The 20440-nt window shown below is 35.8% G+C and overlaps 1 protein-coding gene across 1 annotated transcript in view; it reads right to left on the reverse strand.

The window, feature by feature from the left end:
- Window positions 1-20440, reverse strand: part of DNAH11 (dynein axonemal heavy chain 11) — a 372079-nt gene that overhangs the window by 247379 nt on the left and 104260 nt on the right. Inside the window, exons 29-30 of the mRNA XM_025379290.1 lie at window positions 13100-13249; window positions 10055-10288 (exon numbers count right to left, since the gene is read on the reverse strand). Of these exons, the coding sequence (XP_025235075.1) occupies window positions 10055-10288; window positions 13100-13249 (384 nt within the window). The remainder of the gene's footprint in view (window positions 1-10054; window positions 10289-13099; window positions 13250-20440) is intronic.

Consider the following 20440-nt stretch of genomic DNA (forward strand, 5'->3'; position numbering starts at 1 on the left):
TTAGAAACAATAACCTCAAACTGGAAACCCAAACATCAAGTAACAGGATGGGTAGAAAAATTGTGGTACATGTATACAATGTAATATTAGTAAGCGATAAGAAATAATGAACAGCAAATACATGCAACAACAGACATGAATCTCAAAAATATGTTCATTGAAAAATGTGAAGGGTCTGAAATTTTATCCTACTTGCAGGCTAACAAGTCATGGATGCTGGCAGAAGGCATGAGACTCCTGGGTCAGAGATAAAGGACAGTTTATTACAGCAATATCACGAGTAATAGTAGAACATTAGCATTTGCACTATCTCTGAGTACAAATTTTCAAAGGATATTCAAAGAGGGCTAGCACATGCAGTGAGCTGTGTTACAAGAGAAACGTTCTGGATTTAGGGAGTGCAAATCTTTTATAAAAGACAGCATATCTGACATTTGCCCCAGGAAGAGATATTATTTTTATTATACGAAATAACAAGTCAAAATGCCCTTTGCTCTGGAGAGAGATACTGTCTCTATTTTCAAGAATGTTCACTATAAAAATATATCTGGAACAAAAGGCAGTCATTACCTCTGTTCATAAGATGTATACAAATGTAAGACCCATAAGGACTGTCTCCCAATATTAAGTAAAAAATCCACACAAAAAAGAAGATATGCTAACTTAGGAGATTTGCTGAAAGAACTTTCCTTTGTATTTTATCATTGTGTGGTTTTTGTATTAAGTATATTAGAACTTTATAGAAGGAGTGGAAAATCCTTACATCTCTGTTTACATTCCAGAACAGTTGACGTAACATGGTGTTTATCTTTCCCATGATAAAATCACTGAAAAAGGGTCCTTTTTAGGAAGGAGTGCCCATCTTTGACTACCATGACTACCATTTCAATTCTTCCATTGTCAATGATCTGCTTGAGTTTTCTAAATTATTTTGATTCAATTCTAGAAAAAGTATTCATAGAAAAACATCCATTTATTTTAGATTTTGACTTAATTAGCAAAAAAAAAAAAAAAAAAAAAAAAAAAAAAAACCCACATACTTACATAGTCATTTTAAAATCTCTTACTTATAGGGATGTTTTTTCCCTATCCCTTTATTGTATTTTTTTTTATTTCTTCTCCGAACTGCAAAAATTTCTCGGCATTATTGGTCTGTCCAAAGAACCAACTCTCATGTTAATGGATCATATTGAAATCAAATGGCATGTATGGGTGACAAATCCTTTTTTCTCTTACCTCCATCTCTCATTGTGGGGATTTTCAGTTACTTCAGGATTTGTTCTGCTTCTTTCTCTAAAGCAAAGGTGGTAAACTATAGGCCATGAACCAAATTTGGCCCACCACCTGTTTACGCAAATACCATTTTATTAGAACCCAGCTATACCTATTCACTTACAAATTACCAATTGCTTCTTTGCAACCACCACAATAGAGATGCATGCATGCAGAAGACACTATGTGGCCTACAAAGACAAAAATAATTACTATCTGATTCTGCCCAGAAAAAGTAGGCCAACTCCTGCTCTTCAGTCGAGACATATTCATGACAGAAGCCCTCTATAAATGGCTCACTTTGCTTGCAAAGCATTTCTCAGGGCTTTGTACTGGGGACAAACACTTCTACTAATAGCCTCTTGGGATATACAGGGGAGAGAAGCGGCTCCAGTTGTCCATTTCTTCTAGATTTAATCCTTATCACTAACCATAAATTCCACGTTTCTTATATTTGTTTAAGGTGAGTTCATAATTTATCTGAAATTTTCCTGGGTGAAAATTGGCTTACCATTGCAATAGCTTCCTCTTTTTATAGGTTTGGACTGATTTTCTCTGTTCTTAGTCAGCTATCAAATCAATTTCATATGTTCCTGGCATTCCTCAAATCATATATTCCTGTATTTCTAGGAACAATATGATTTTTTTTTCATATATCTTACCTGTCATTCAATGTAATATTTGATGACAGGGGAGGTAGAGAGTACGTGCTCTACTCATGATCTTGTGAGTTACTGCTAGATTATAAAGCATAAAGCTATCAGATCATGTTGTTATATAAAGGTCAAAAAAAAAAAAAAAATACTTGTGTCCAGTATACACTTCGTAGCTCCAGGCTTGACAGGCCTCTCTATTCAGTAATAGGGCTGAAACAAGATAAGAATGCTAGCAATATTGTATCCAAATTTTTTAAAAGAATTTCTTAGCAACTAAAAGTGAGGCCAAAAATTGGCTTTCAGCAGCAAAATGAGGGTCTCTTTCTTATATGTATACTGGTATTTCTGAGTCTTTGTTGAGAGGGAGAGGATGGTTAATGAGAAAAGTTTTATATTATTTATCATGAGTTCTTAGCAAAAGTCTCTGGGTAATGTCCCTGCACACTACAGATATTAATTTTTTCAAGTTTAAAACACTTCTATCTCTCTTTTGATGATTTTCACACAGCTCAACAATAAAAGCGGAGTAGAGAAACTTTCTTACCATATCCCAAGCCTCCAAAACAAAACACTTTCACCAAGGAACCTTCAAATCTGAGAAATTAAACTGATCATACTTGCCACATTTTTCAAAGACTCTGACAAGGCAGTGTGTGTGTGTGTGTGTATATATATATATATATATATATAATCGATATATATTCAAAATGCAGCATTTTTGCCTTTAATCCCAATACTAATATGCAATCACCATAGATCCCGGGGGAAATAGAGTTTAAAATTATTACCTTGGTTTATTTATCTCACTACAATTTGGGATAACCAAGGAAAGGAATTACTTATAATCATCAATTATATACAACTCTGATACAAGTTTTAAAATTAAGTTATTTTAAATGACTAAAGCTCATTAAACAAACTGCTTGCAGCATTAGTAAGAATAATTTTAATTAAAAGTACACTCCAGCAGATGGTTACATTCATTTTGAAAGGAAGAAAACGGAAAAGGTTTCAACTTAGATGCAAACATTTCTCATGACCCAAACCACAGCTTTAGTAGAATTCAAATGTTAGCTTTTGTAATATACATGTTAGTGCCAGTCACAAAACTGAAACACTGTAGTAAAGGCATCTGTTTGTCTGGTCTGTCAAACACTTCAATTCATGTGAGAAGTGTTTTATAATTACGTGGATAAATGCTTTCTTCACAAATCATCCCCTTTCTCTACTTCTCATCCAACATGAAAAAAGAAGCACTGTATAACTCTTGAACAAAGTGGAAAACTTTTAAAAGATTTTAAGAGACGAACACTAAATTCCATGAGTTAGTTGAACAAGCCAAAGCTACTGGGATATGAATACCTTTATAAGAATGAGAAGAAAAAAAAGAACCAGTCCAATGTTGCTGACAGGGGAAGGAGTGGACACTTCTTATACACTGATATTGGGAAAGTAAATTTGGCACTATCTTGCAAAGGCTTTGATCTAGCAATTTGACATCTAGAAATTTATCCTGAATAAATAAAAATGCATGTGACATGTCTATACAAAGCTCTTCCTTGCAGTATTATTAACGATAACCAAAAATGAAAAAGCAACCCAACTAGCCAGTATTATCAACAATAATAATAATCATAATAATAGGTGATATTGCAATATATTAGATTAAATGAACATGGACAATTTATTAACACAGAAATATTAAATAAAACAGAACATACCTAAATATAAAGTACATAGCCAAACATGAGAAAGGTGGAAAGGGAGAGGAGAGAGAAAAAGGGGGAGTGGTCAATAGTGGAGTGAGAGAGAGAGAGAGAGAGAGAGTGAGAGAGAGTGAGAGGGAGTGAGAGGGAGGGAGGGAGGGGAAGAGAGAGTGAGTGAGTGAGTGAGTGAGTGAATGAGAGAGAGAGAGAGAGAGAAAGGAGATTGATCCCTTCCTGACAACAGGAATGGGCCTCAAAGTGAAGAGGTATGATGAGGTTGATAAGTGAATGCCATGGCAGCTCAAAGAATTTGTATAGAGAGGCAAACATCCGAAGCTGAGGTTTAAACTGCCACATGGGAACAGAAATGTTCCCATTTCAGTTGTGCCTCTCATACTCCCTCGAGCAAGGCAGAAAGTTGGAACTGAGATGTTGAACATAAAGTTGAGATACTGAAAGTGTTACAATTCTAGAAAAACTCTACCTGTCAGCTCAAGGAGCAACATGAAAGCTGGAAGTATCTGGAGGCTTTGGACCAGAAAAAAATCTCTTAAAAGAAGTCAAAATCTCACATTTATACCATGTGAAGCTGTGGCATCCAAATTAACCCTGCTAATGTGATCAGAAAATCCTAAACTGAGTAACTGCAAAATTAATCTACAACTGGCCAAGGCAGTGGCTCACGCCTGTAATCCCAGCACTTTGAGAGACTGGGGTGGGAGGACAGCTTGAGGTCTGGGGTTCAAAACCAGCCTGGTCAACATAGTTAGACCACCTCCCTACAGGAAAAAAACAAAACTTAGCTAGGTGTGGTAGTATGCACCTGTGGTCCTAGCTACTCAGGAACATGAGCTAGGAGGTGGGAGGTTAGCTTGAGCCCCGCAGTTTGAGGCTGCAGTGAACCATGATCACTCCACTGAACTCCAGCCCAGGAAAAAGAACAAGACTGTCTCAATCACAATCCTAACCAATCATAATCATAATCATCATCCAGAACTTACAAGATCTATAGAGACCTGAAAGAATTGCGGGGCCGGGGGAGGGGAGATACACTGTGGGGATATTTGTTCAATTTAGGGAATAAAATTCCTACAGAAAAAAAACAAACATAAAGATAACCTTTAAAAATGAATATTAAAAAACAAATCAAATTTAACAGGAGATCCAGCCTCAGAATTAGAGCTAGTAGAACAATCTAAGTAAAACTATTAAACATCTCTTTAAAATAATTAATGAGATTAAAGACTAGAAACCACAATGAAAAGATAGGTCATCATAAAATTGATTTTTAAAGAAGCAAAAAAAACCCCCCCAAAAAAACCAACTTTGGGAAACTGAGATATAATAACTGAACTTAAACTGAAGAATTGGGTATGTAAATTGAAGTGTTTGAAAAGGGAATCCTTGTACACTCTTGGTGGGAATGTAAGTTAGTGTAGCCATTATGAAAAATAGCATAAAGTTTCCTCAAAAAATTAAAAATAGAATTACCATATGATCCAGCAATCTAATAAAGACACATACCAGAGAACTGAAATCAATATGTTGAAGAGATGTCTGTATCTCTTCAGCATTATTCAGAATAACCAAGCTATGGAATCAACCTAGGTGTCCATCAATGGATGAATAAAGAAAATACAGTAAATATGCACAATGAAATATTATTCCACCTTTTTTAAAAAAAGGAAATCCTGTCATTTTGTGACAACCAGGAGGACATTATGTCAATTGAAATAAGCCATGCATAGAAAAACAAATACTGTATGATCTCACTTATATGTGGAATATAAAAATATCAAACTCCATAAATAGACAATTTTCAAAAGAAGATATACAAAAACCAAAGGACACATGAAAAAATGCTCAACATCTCTAATCATCAGAAAACGCAAATTGAAACACAATGAGATATTATAACAGACAGAATGGCTATTAAAAAGACCAACAATGATAATAACACAGATGTTGGTTAGGATGCAGAAAAAAGGGAACTCTTATACACTCTTGGTGAGAACATAAATCAGTTCTAACATAAGTCAGAACATAAAGCCCTGTGGAAAACAGTACGGAGATTTCTCAAAGAACTAATAATAGAACTAGCATTTGACCCAGCAATTCCATTACCAAGTATCTACTGAATGGAAGATAAGTCATTGCATCAAAAAGATATCTGCACTCCTATGTTTATTGTAACACTATTTACAATAGCAAAGTTATGGAATCAACATAAGTGGCCATCAATGGACGAATGGAAAAAGAAAATGTGACATATATACACAATGGAATACTACTACACCATAAAAAAAGAATAAAATCACGTCTTTTGTAGCAACATGGATGGAACTAGAGGTCATTATCTTCAATGAAACAAGTGAGACATAGACAAATATCATGTTCTCACTTATAAGTGGGAGCTAAACGATGTGTACACGTGGATATTGAGTGTGGAATGATAGACAATGGAGACTGGGAATCGTTAGGGGGTGGTAAGGGGTGGATGATGAGAGATTAAAGGACACAGTATACATTGTTCAGATGAAAGATACCCTAAAAGCCTTAAATTCACCATTACAAATTCAATGCAGGTAGCAAGATTGCACTTGCACTTCATACATTTATGCCAATAAAATTTTTAAAAATTTTAAATGAGAAAGTCCAATTTATATAAACAGCAAAATAGTGGTTACCAGAGCCTGAGGGGTAGAAGGTCTGGGGAGATATTAGTCAAAGGACACAAAATTTCGGATGGGAGGAGTAAGTTCAAGAGGTCTATTGTACATCATGGTTACCTCAGTTAGTAACAAAATAACATATTTTTGAAAAGTGCTAAGAAAGTACCTTTAAATATACCACACAAAAAAGTATGTAGGGTAATGCATATGTTAAATACCCTGATTTAGGCATTCCATGACACTTACAGATATCAAAACATTATGTGTACCCATAAATATACATGGTGTTTACCTTTCAATTAAAATGTAAAATTTTAAATAATGAAATATTTAGGAGTAAAGATTATGGTATCTGTGACTTCCTTTGAAATGATTCACAGATACAAAATGAATTGATGGATGGTTATAGGGTTTGATAAATGACATGTGATAAAGAAAATAAAACAAAATAGTAATTATAGAATCCAAGTGGTAGGCATACATGTTACAAAATTCTTTCAGCTTTTCTGTATGTTTGAAAACTTTTATTACAAATTACTGAGAAAAATCTATTAAATGAGTTGTGTATCACACTGGACACCACCGTCATTATTATCATAGCATTAACAACAGCAGCAATAGCCAGCCCTTATATAGCACATCAACACTATTTAAAAATAGTATTTGGCTGGGCATGGTGGCTCACATCTATAATCCCAGCACTTTGGGAGGCCAAGGCAGGTGGATCATCTGAGGTCAGGAGTTTGAGACCAGCCTGGCTAACATAGTGAAACCCTGTCTCTACTAAAAATACAAAAATTAACTGAGCATAGTGGCAGGAGCCTGTAATCTCAGCTACTCAGGAGGCTGAGGCAGGAGAATTGCTTGAACCTGGGAGGCTGAGGTTGTAGTGAGTTGAGATTACGCCATTGCACTCCAGACTGGGCAACAAGAGTGAGTGAAACTCTGCCTCAAAAAAAAAATTATTTTCCATATACTAACTAAATAATCCTTCTAATGATCCTATGATGCAAGTACTGTCATTGTCCATGTTTTGCAGATGATGAAACAAAGGCAGAGAGTAGTTAAATAACTTGTCCATAGTCACACAGCTAATAAATAGTAGAAGCTGAGATTTGAGCCTACTTAATCTGGCCCTGGATTCCTCTTTCTTCTTGATCATATGCTACGAGGAAAAAAAGTTTTATCAGAACCACAAAAAGAAAGAAATCTTAAAATTATCCCAAAACAAGACAGACAGCTTATAATGGAAAAATACTTTGAATGACATAAGATTTTACAATAACAACAATAAAAGCCATAAGATAAATGGAAAAATATTTTTAAGGTATTAAAAAAATTATCAACTTAGAATTATATACCCAGCTACATTATTAAAAAGGACGTCAAAATAAAAACAAGGAACCAGAAATTTTCCTGTAACAATTCATCACTGCACAAACTGCTAAAATATATTCTATAGAAAGAAGAGAGCTGAATTCGCAAATAGGCAATCAGGTGAAAAATAAATAGAAAGTGAGCAAAGTCATTGGTAAATATGTTGGTGAATCTAATTAAGATCTGAAATAATACCACTCCCACCCTAATTAATGGATAAATTTTTAAAAATAAGGTTTAAATGACTGCATGTAAGATGGGGAGTGGAGAAGAGAGTAAATGATCCTAAGATTCTTGAGGAGAGACGTAAGATTTATTAACAATTAATTAGAATGTAAGTGTCTGAGTGGAGGAACATCACTGCTAGAACCACAGAACCTAGAACAGTGCCTGATAAGAAGTTAGAGAACCAGAGTAAACCAAAAGAAAGGAGAAGAAAGAAAATGAATTCTGGTATACCTATATAAAGAAATAATATTCAGTCACTTTTAGTGTGGATCGCTGTATATTTATGACAAGAAAAAATGTAGATAATATATTGAGTGAAAATATACCGTAATCAAATAAATGTATGGAATGTAAAAGAATTTTTAAAAATGTATATCTATAGACACAGATACATAGCTACATAAATAACTACACTAATATATAAATAGCTAGAGATTTACACATGCTTATACCTATAAATAGGGATGTCTATACATACATAGGGAAATACAGATAAAGATAAACAGTAAATAGAGAAAAAACTTTTGATGTTTGCATGCCGAAATGTTAATAATTTTTCTCCTGAAAATGAATTTATGGATGTTGTTTAAATGTTATGTCCCTTCTTTTCATTTTCTGTGACTATTTTTGCTTTATCATCTTTAACAGCAAACAATAACAAAGAAACCATAAAATAAAAATAAAGCTGACATAAATAATACCCATAAAACATCATTTAACCTTATAAGCAATAAAATAGTCTAGCAACAAAAAAAGACAAGTTGGAGGTAAGAGTTAAGAGAAAAATAACAGAGTAAAATAAGTAGGAATATGCTTGTAGAAAGATTTAAGTTTGAGTAGTGATTGATAATAGCTGAAATTTAAAAGAGGATATTATTTTAACCAAGTATTTTTAAATGTCCTTAAATGCATAATGTAAATGGTCATAATAAAAGCATAAATATCAATAAATTAACCAGAGGCTATTTTATAAGAAAGGCATAATAGAATTGCATTTAATTATCTCAGTTATTTATGTCCATGAAAAAAAATTTAACTACTCAGCTTCAGCAACCAAGAGGAAGTTACTAGAATTGCAAAGATGGCACCCTAGGAAGACACCAGCCACTTCTTTAAATTGAATCCTGTAACTTCAAGTCTATTAAACAGAAACCATTACCTTACCTTCCTAAGAGTGTAAAATCAAGAATTTCTTTTTCTCCAAAAGTAAGTGGTACAAAAACTTCTTTAGTATTATAAATAAGCTGGGTGGTCACTATGCAAGATTGAAAGAGCAAAATTAAAAGGAATAATCTACACTTGAATCTTCAAATGTGTTAACAATACAAGGATCACTCGCTATCTAAATCCATTTGATTCTTAAGGTATTGAAGTAAAAGTACTGCTAAGGCAGAAAAGGGGTGATGAGGAACATTGGGAAGCATTTTAACTCAGTACCAGGAAGAGGGTGCAATCCTACCAGGTTTACTTATAAACTGGGCAACATTGGGAAAGCCACTTCATATTTCTGGATTCAGATTTTATCCACTGATAACCAGAAGAGTAGATGAACTAATACTTAAACCCCTTTTCAAGCCTAATATACTCTGATTCTATAAGCTCAAAGAAAGACTACATCTCTGAACTGTTATATAGCTCACAGCACATAGTAAGATGAAAGACTTAAGGAAAGGTCACAGGGTAACTGGGATCAACAGAATTCAAAACAGATTATTTTTCAAAGTTCTCATCTGTAATTTATAATTAACAGAAAACCAAAGCCCATGAAAATATTTGCTCTTGCTAAGCCACCCTCCACCATTTTGAATAATGCAAATCATGCACATGTTTTCTAATAAATACATGATCTGCCTAGTTGGAGAGTCTTACATAGAAGAAAATAAGTATGTACAGTATCTAGGATGAGTGCTATCCTAGAGTCTTAGAAGACAATAGACATGATGTACTTTTTAAAAACCCATATAGAAATTTAGAAGGATACCACAAAGGTAAAAAATGATTTAACAACTGATTGCTAAAATCTTCCCAGCATAGTATTTTGCACACAGAAGACACTCTGTAAATGAATGACTAAAAGAATGAATGAAGCAAGCTTACATCTTGAAGTTCCTTTATGTCTCAAAATCACAAATCTATAAAATACCTGTTTTTTATGGAAATCCTTCAGGGCTGTTTCGTAGCCTTCTTCCAGTCTACTGAAGGCTATTCCTACATCTGTGGTCCACCATATTTGTGAGCTGGTTAGTGCAACTTGAGCCGGGAAATCAAAAATCCACAGTTCCCTAGGTTTTTCCTCATAGGCCACTATGGCTTCTGTGATAGAATGACGCACTGTGTCTTGCATAGTCTGTTCAAGTTGCAGAAGCCATGTTTCCACCTTTGGAAGCAAGTTGAAATGTTATAACACAGGATTAACTACGGAAGGATAATTTCATCCTCCTACTGGCTCTAAGGCCATGCAGCGGGTAATGCCCCAGGTGGATTCATTTTAAACCCAGGTAGAAAACTGCAAGAGGGATAACTCATAGAGGAAAGTGAACAACTGATGGTGAAATCTTTCTCCTACATGAACCTGTCTTCTCCCAGGAATAATGCTCATCTTACTTTACCCACCAGCTGGCTAACAACTTTCAACAGCTTAAACAGAAAAGGGGTTCTCCATTACTCATTTCTCAGCTTTGAAAGCAAGGAGGTTCTAGACCAAGATTCCCCTCTGGTAACACACAGTGTTTTCAGAAACCAAATGTCACAGACACCTGTAGAGGTATGAGTCATATTCTAGACCTTTAATAATACAAATTCAGTTAAAATTTTTTCCTATTAATTTTTAAATCTACTGAACTCTTCTCTAAAATCTTCATAATTCATAGTTTTAAGATAAAATGTTTTCAGCAAGTACCTTAATTACATTCCCTACTGATTCTAATCTTCACACTTGTCAGAAATTAGACCACAGGAGAGTATGAGAGATAGGACAACTGCTGACTTGTCAAACTTAATCTTTTTTTTTTTAATTGAAGCTTACTTTGCTCCCACAAATACAACTTAGCCGGTTTTCCATCCTGTCAAATGTATTTTGTTATATTAATCCAGGTATTTGTTTCCTTGGGATATCATATAATTAAAAGGATACATATATTATTTGCAAATAATTGACCATAGCAATAAAAAGTGACTATAATAAATAAATACCAAGAATCACATGAGATTCTTAAGATGATACAACTGATTTCTTCCTCCACCCCTGTGAAGAGAGCAGCAGCATTCCTAGAACCTCTGGAGAATTGGGATGGAGTAATATGTGGTTAACAAGCTGACAACCTCCTCTCTTGAAAGACACAGGAAACACTGCCCTGCCAACAGCCTCAGTATCTCTTCTTAAGGGCCTTCCCTCTGGCTTCACAACTGTGCTTTGTTAACAAGCAGGAGTTCAGATTAATCGAATTAGATCAGGTTGTTCTGATCTAACCAATGGGGTCTGGTATCTCTGCCTTAATAACTAAGGGTAACTCTTAATGTCACCAAGCAACAAGTTCCCTCACTAATTCAGTCATTATTGTACGTCTCCTGGATACCCTGGGATCCACATCCTCCACACGGCCACCTGTTCTCAAGAACTCTGCAGTCCATTTGGGAAGACCAAACACACATATATGTCAATATGTCAGCTCACGTACAGATGACTGTGCCAACAATGACAACCTAACTCAGTATGCTTTGAGAACTAAGCTCTGATGAGGTGCTTGCTGGATCCTTCCCTTTTTGGTACTTCTCAACCAACCCCCATAACAACAATTGCTACCTCCATTATTATGTGCATATCCATTTTCTCAATGGGCCTAAGAGCTCCTCGAAGACAAGGGCCATTTCTGAACTCCCAAAAGCCTGACCTAGCATCTGACGCACAGTAGGTATTCAACACTTGCTGAAGAATATACTAATGGACTAAATTGGGGGGAATCCAATTAAAAGAGTGCAGAGATACAAAAAAAAGCACCAAATTAAAAGCATCTTTTTATAAAAGGAAGGCAATTAGAGGGTGAATTTGTATATGTTTACAAGTCTCTAGCATAAGTTGCTTATACAGAATAAATTAGAGCACTATAAAAACTTTCAATATCAAGGGTTCCTGCTAGTGACAAACACATCCATCAGTTGGACTACCCGCTCTGGGCATCATGCCAGTCAGCGAGCTGTTTGCTGGGAGGGAGCAGACAGCAACACACTTTTGTCAAGAGAGTTTATGGCAACTTTTTCTAATCATTATAATATCATCCTAAAAAGCCCAAGAGATCAAAAAATATATTTTAATCAAAGTATTCCACCATCTGCTTCTCCTTCATTTGGCAGGATTTTTCTGGTACAATATTAAAAAGGAACAGAAAGGAGTAAAGAAAACCCTTGTAAAACAAGGTTGCAACTCGCATTTCTGCAAATACTTTAAGGAACCCCTGCCACAACCCAAATGGTTCTCCAATAGACGCTATTCCTTCAGTCACTCTGTGGATTAACCCAAGCTATACGATCATCATCATAAAAAGATGCAATTCCCCTAAATCAGATGAAAACACCAGAAATGCTTTCATAAATCATAATGAGCCATTCTTGTGGATAACTGTTAAGAATTTTTTTGAGGTATTTGGCTGCGAGAGGAGAGAATATGCTAACTTAATTCTGTGCACATGGTAATTAGAGTATAGGACATCAGCTTGCTAGACTCAATCAACTGTATTTACGAGGAGCCATTTATAACATTCACAATGGACTACTGAACCACAAAGCCTCTTTAAAACAAGCTTTATTGCAAGGTGCTGCTTCACTATAACCCTTCTCTGTTCTCTGAGCAGTGGTGAAAACAGAATACGCTTTGTAGGAGACTCAGTCACTGAGTTGCATTTGCCACTAATTCTGGGGTCACTCATTCAATCTGTGACAGTTGCTTCCGTCTAGTTCAATTCCTAGCATCTCTGAGACCCTGCTGGGTGCCAAAGTCACATGAGTAGAAACTGGGACGCATGGCAGAAGAGCCCTCTGTCACAGTGGATACAGGTAAAAAGGAACCTCCCAGCCCAAAACTAAGCAGAGCCTGATTTGACCTGAGTTGAATTTTTTTCTTGTTTAATTCAACCTTCTAAGAGTATGCTGAAAATACTCCCCTAACATGGAAAATCTCATAATCAAATCTTACATGGCCCACACATTCACACTCGGCTTGGAATGGGACATACTCCTTTTCCTTGCTGTACATTCCAACTGCCCTGTGTGCGGAAACATCCTGATTGTCTTCAAACTGCAGATCTGCAATGCTGTCGAAAAGTTTGGCAAGGTGATGTGTTACCTAAAATGAGAATATTAGAAAAGATAAGAGCATTTCTTACTGTAGGTGTATTCTGATAATCTAGAGATGATGCAATATGAAGTCATGAAACTTTCTGGAGTTAGAGTTTTCTCAAAATGTTTTCCCTCAAGATAAAAGTTACTTCTAAAATATCAGAGCTTGAAAGGATCTTGGTGGAGAAGTGGCCAGGCACTCTGGTCAAACCATCACATATTGGCTGACGAATGCTTACCATGAAAAGTGACCTATTTTCTACTTGATGACTGGAGGCTTACTGACTTCTCTATCTCTACTGCATTCCTGTAGACGTGCATCCTGCTGGGCCTTCTGTAGTCAAGTTTTAAAAATTCAAATTCACAGCATTAGTGTACACTATGAAAAAGCTATTGAAGTGTCTGAAATGAAAAATGTCAATTAGAAAGAATCTTACTTTTTTTTGAGGGGGGGTTGTCTGTTAACATGCACTTGCCTTGATACTTTGGTGAGCCCCACAGTATCCTTGGTGCATAAGAAAGGTGAGTAGGATTTCCCCCTTTTCATTGATAAGGAAATTGAAACTAAAATAGTAAGTAAATTCTCCAAGTTGACATATAAAAGTAAGTGGCAGTTAGACATTGAATCTATAATTCCAGGCCACACCTATACAGATCAAGTTCTTCTGGTGTCATAACCTCTTACATCCTAAGTTTTGCATTCTCCAGTAGAAAACCAGTAAATAGTACATTGAACTCTATGCAGGTTCCAGACAATTTGGGGAAAGAAAAAAAAACAACAACAAAGATCAGATGAAAGACAAAATTTTAGCATTTATTTTGCAGAAGTCAGTTTGAAGAACAAAATCTAACTGGCCTCCAACCGCAATCCCAGCATGTACAACACTTATTCATCTTGTTACATTAGTACAGACCAGAATAAGCCTCCTCTGGGGAGCACTGCCCTATGTTTTTGTCATGGAGGAAAGGAAACAATGACATGTGTTGCGTAGGTAAATTCACACCCAAGGGGACAAAAGAGAACAGACTTTACTAATCAGGGAAGTTACTCTATCATCTCTCTTGGGGTAGACTGAGTCAAGGGCAGGGGTCAGCCCAGAAGAAGTATCAGAAATGGGAATACATATTCCCTTGTTATCATGGTGCAAATAAAAGCTGCTAAGTGGAAAACAGTTTTGTGGTTCCTCAAAAACTTAAACAGAATAATCCAGCAATTTCTCTCCTAGGTATACACTCAATAGAGGTGAAAATAGGAACTCAAACAGGTATTTGTACATCTCTGCTCATTGAAGCATCATTCACAATAGCCAAAAAGTGGAAACAACCTAAATGTCCATCAAATGATAAATAGATAAACAAAATGTGGTATATCCATACAATGGAATATTGTTCAGTCATTAAAAGGAATATTACTGATACACGCTGCAACTTGGATGAACCTTGAAAACAAGCTAAATGAAAACCAGTCACAATATACTACACGTCATATCTTGTATTATCCAATTTATATGAAATATCCACAGCAGATAAATCCACAGATACCGACAGCAGACTGGTGGCTGCTAGGGGCAGGAGGGAGGGGTATGAGAAGCTACTGCTTAATGGATAGGGGGTTTTACTTTCTGCTTGATAAAAATGTTTTGGAATTAGATTAAAGGTGGTTGCAAGACACTGTGAATGTACAAAATACTATTGAATTGCATACTTAAAACAGTTAATCTTATGTTAAATTTTACCTCAACAGAAAAAAATATGAGCTGCTGATAACCAGAAGATAGGGTGAAGCAATACAAAACATTTCCAAGCATATAGTCTCCATTGCTGTAACAAACTTCTTGAAATGCAGTTTAACTGGACATGGTAAGTATACCATAGCAGCTTCTAGAAACAATAGCAACCTGCCTAAATTTTCCGCATGACAAGACCAACACCAATATTGGTAAGGAACTTCTTTAGGGTGATTTAATCTTTGAAGCTTTCAGCCTTTTCATTTTTGCTGTACATGCAGTTTTAGTATCAAAGAAAATCACAGCAAGAAGTCCTCTGAGTTTAAAATAGATGAGTTTTTGAGACTCTCGCTTACTTTAAACACAGATAGTGTGGTAGCTGCCTGATCACAGCTTGGGTTCTGTTCTCCTCCATCCCTGTACATTACCCAGAGGATATTAATATAGAGAAAGTCTCCAATAATCTCATAAATCACTCTCACAGCTGAAGTGGCCAGGAAGTACACAGATGTTGAATGGCTTCTACTGTGTAATGGGCCTAGATAATATTCAACTGAAAAGCCTTCGGATAAATGAGACTTCAGCCATCAGACACCCTCACACATTATTGCTTGGGTGAGAAAATAATTTTGAGAACTTCTAGCTCTGTAGTAACTCAATGACCAGGAAACACAAACCTTAAGCAGAGTTCTCCTATTTCTTATATATGGCATAGTTGAAGTTAGATGTTTTCGTATTGTCTTCTATTTAAACTTTCTGAGGGAACAAGACTATTTTTTTAACTAGTGTGGACCCTGTTGCCCTCAGATTTGTTCTATTTTTAATGAGATCTCTTTGTATTTGTTAACCCAAAATTAAAATTCCTTCTTCCCAGTGAGCTGTTTGGAAAGGCCTTTCATTTTACAACTAAAAAGAATAAATTAGGCTGGGTGCTGTGGCACATACCTGTAATCCCAGTACTGTGGGAGGCCAAGGCGTGTTTATCACCTGAGGTCAGGAGTTCAAGACCAGCCTGACCAACACGGTGAAACCCCGTTCCTACTACAAATACACAATTATCCGGGCATGGTGGCGCATGCCTGTAATACCAGCTACTTGGGAGGCTGAGGCAGGAGAATCACTTGAACCCGGGAGGCGGAGGTTGCAGTGAGCCGAGAAGGCACCACCACACTCTAGCCTAGGCAACAACAGCAAAACTCTATCTCAAAATAAATAAATAAATAAATAAACGAAGACTTCGTAGGCCTCTCTTTTGATAGAGAAAGGATATGAGCACTTCAAATCATTTTTTAAAAAGAACCAACAACTCATCATGTATTTTAAGTAGGTTTCTAAAAGATTAGTGCAAAAATTGAATACACTTAGTCCTGGCTTTGCAGAATAGTACAAAATCATAAAAATGACCACACTGGCTGAAATCACATTATGCAATCTGAATGATCAATGGGAGAACCCTATGATGGGACAACCTTTACAAATTTTTGTCAAAACATATAAAGCTTCTGTTTGTTATAAACATACAGGGTGATAAAAAAAAAACCATCAACAAATATTTTGTCGACTGCATTTTAAAACACTAAACAGTTTTCTCTGCAGAAAACTTAAGTTATTTGAATAGCACTTGCCTCCTTCTCATCTTACTACTTAAGGTCCAGAACAAGCATCTTTTCTCTGCCTTGACAAACTCATACTCCCTTTGAATTTGTATCCGGCCATCAACATTTTATCTTTCAAGCATTCAATGTCATGAAATTTCTTGTAAATCTCTTTAATGTGAAGTCAGTTTTTGTTGTTTGGGGGGGTTTGTTTTATTTAATGTGTTTGTTTTTGCTGGCATCACTTTCTCTGGTACATTTTCATCCTTTTTGTCAAAACCACTGTTGTCATTCATGTTCCCAAGTTTATCTTCACTAAGTTCCCCTGGCTGCATATCACTCTCTCCAGGGGTGTTTGGTCGTCACTGCCCATCATCTCTCTCTTCTGTGACTCCCATCTACGTTCGATTCCATTTTTGCTTCTAGCATTATCAATTTTCATTTCTTTGCTATACTTCCAACTTTGTTACTATTTCCTTCTGTCCATTAACTAATGAAAAATGTCATGTAGGTTCATCATAGAACTAACTACAAGCTTAGCTGCCTGTGTGTGAAGTGAGTAAAAGCAGCACAGTGGCTGATCACTGACAGAATTAGAAAGATGTGACATGACTGTCACTGATCATGATGCACATCTGTTACTTAGGCAGTGATTTCTGTGGGCTGAAGAGTTAGTAATCAAGTATGTGCTTTATGCAATCACTCAGAGTTAACATACCGTAGTATCTGAAATGTGAACCGTGTTGTCAGGGCACTAGCGTTATTTAACCAAACCTTAGTAACTGAAATTCATAAATATCAGAACTGTGCACAGGGAGAACCTCTTATGAAATAAAAGAACTTACATTTATCTAATTGTAAGTAAACTGAAAATACTTAATCACTAGGTAATTTTATAATTTAAAATGCATACCGGTACAGTGATCAGTTAATCTACCTTCATGACTTACAGCTACTGTTCACTTAGAAAACAAAGGGAAAAAAGATGAAATTACAATAGCTTACAATTATATTCTCAAACCTTAATGCTTGCTTTCTGCCTATATCTAAGTTCGTATTTGCCCTATCTACCTAAAGATGTAGCTGCTGCTTATAAATGGGATAAAATATACACCAAGTCTAGTGCCACTCCTGGCCTGGTGAGCACCTTAGGACTCCTTCATATGTCTTCATTAACTGATTTATTCATAATGGCAATACTCACAATAATAATATTTGTAACAATATAAATCATGACCAAAATATGGGCAACCCTGGTCTTTTGTGGATGATATTCTCTAGAATGAGATAAAGTGAGTCCATGATTTTTACATATGTAAAAACTTAAGTCAATGTGTCAAAATAGTAAATGGTTGTATATGTGTGCGTGTGTGTGTGTGTGTGTGTGTGTGTGTGTTTTAAATAACAGTTTTGGGCCGGGTGCGGTGGCTCACGCCTATAATCCCAGCACTTTGGGAGGCAGAGGCAGGTGGATCACCTGAGGTCAGGAGTTTGAGACCAGCCTGGCCAATATGGTGAAACCTCACCTCTACTAAAAATACAAAAATTTGCTGGGTGTGGTGGCATGCACCTACTCTGGAGGCTGAGGCGGAGAATCGCTTGAACCCGGGAGGCAGAGGTTGCAGTGAGCTGAGATTGCACCACTGCACTCCAGCCTGGGCGACAAGAATGAAACTCCATCTCCAGAGAAAAAAATAATAATAAAATAATAAAATTAAATAACAGTTTTGGTCATGGTACAGGGAAATAGGCATGCAATACGGTTAAGAGACTAAATCTTAAAAAAAAAAAAAAAGCCTTCTAGAAACTAGTTAAATCAGTATGGCACATTCATAAAATGAAACCTCTTATAGCTACAAAACATCAAATGGTAGAGGAATATTACAATTTTGATTAAGTATATATGTTATAACTCACAAACACAGACACATTTAAAAAACTATGATCACTCAAAAATAGCAATGAGTATATTAATCTCATTTTTAATGTATTTCTATATTTTTCAAACTTTCAATAATGAACATGCAATTACTTACATAATTTAGATTTGCTTTTACCAAAAATAAAATCACAGTATAATATTTTGTAATTTGATTTTTCACTTACTACTGTAACTTAAACATATCCATGTATCATCAGTGCATATAGGATTGATTTTGTGTTTCTTTCATAAAATGTTTACATGCATGAATTATATAATTTTGTATAAATGTGTTCACAACACAAATGCTGGCTTCTTTAAATTTTTGGAAATTGGAATACATATGCAGAAAAACAGGAAAACATCATGTGTGTACAACTTAATACATTTTAACAAAGCAAGCACAACTCTTGTGATTACCACAAGATTAAGGAATAGAATAGTGGCTGGGCATGGTGGCTCATGCCTATAATCCCAGCACTTTGGGATTACAGGCCAATGCAGTCAGATCACCTGAGGCCAGGAGTTTAAGACCAGCCTGGCCAACATGGCAAAACCCCGTCTCTACTAAAAATACAAAAATTAGCTGGCCGTGGTGGTGCACACCTATAATCCCAGCTACTCAGGTGGGTGAGGCATGAGAATTGCTTGAACCAAGGAGGTGGAGGTTGCAGTGAGTCGAGATTGCACTATTGCACTCCAACACTCCAGCCTGGGTGACAGAGTGAGGCTCGGTCTCCAGAAAAAAAAAAAAAAAAGAATAGGATACCAGCACCCATAAGACTCCTCATGATGCATGCCAGTTACTATTTCTCTAAAAAGGGACATTATCTTTACAGAAGTGAATTCACATAGTATGCACTCTTTTGCATCTGCCTCCTATGGTTCAATATTATGTCACTTGAATTCATTCATGTTATTTGGTATAGCACTAGGTTTTTTTCATTTTTATTACTATATGGTATTCCACTGTATAAAGACAATACAATATATACAATATATTTAGCCATTCCACTGTTAAGGGACATTTAAATTGCTTCCCGTTTGGGACTATTATAAAAAAGCTGCTATGAAAATTCTTGTATACTTCTTTTGGTCCATCTATGTAAGTATCTCTGCTGAATGTACACTGAGAAGGTGAACTGCTAGATAAAAATGTATGATATATTCCTATTTAGAAGATGCTGTTAAACAGTTTCCCTAAGTAGTTGTATTAATTTATAATCCTGATGGCTAGATATGAACATTCCCATTACTCCACATCCTTTCCATTGTTTCATGAGTTTTAATTTTAGCCTTTGGTGAGTTTGATCTTGATATCTCATTGTATTAGCAAGCATACGTGTTTTTTGAATCCCAAATCATATTAACAATTTAGGAAATATCCACGCAAATTAAAAAGAGAAGGGAAAATTAATACTAGGCAGAGTATTTCCGTCTAGTAAAGAGAAACACATTAACTTATGCTGTTTTCCTCAATCTTCCCAAACTCACTGATGTCAAAACAACAATATCAATGTATTCAAGAAGGGAAAAAATAAAAGAAAATAAAAACTTGAATTAGTACTTGATTTTAATAAATTTTTTGCTTTGTTTTTAAATTTCAAGTAAAATATTTTAAATCAGTAGCACATAAAGTCTTTGATATTGATGAATATATATCCACATACACATATATAAATATGTAAACACATAAAGAACATATATTAATTAACCTTGCAGTATAACAAAATACCCCAAGATTTACTGGCTTCTTCATGAGCCACAATTCTGTGTGTTGGTTTTGGGTTGCCTCAGCTAGTCCAGCTGGACTCTCCCACACATTTGTAGTCTGCTGGTGATCGATGGCTTCTCTCACATGTGTGATGGTTGCCCAGCTGGTAGCTTGGGTATGGGCATGTTCATCTCATTATCCAGCAGGCTAGTGTTGACTCATTCATGATGGGGTGATTACA

This window comes from Theropithecus gelada, chromosome 3 (assembly GCF_003255815.1).
Source record: "Theropithecus gelada isolate Dixy chromosome 3, Tgel_1.0, whole genome shotgun sequence".
Classification (NCBI taxonomy): domain Eukaryota; kingdom Metazoa; phylum Chordata; class Mammalia; order Primates; family Cercopithecidae; genus Theropithecus; species Theropithecus gelada.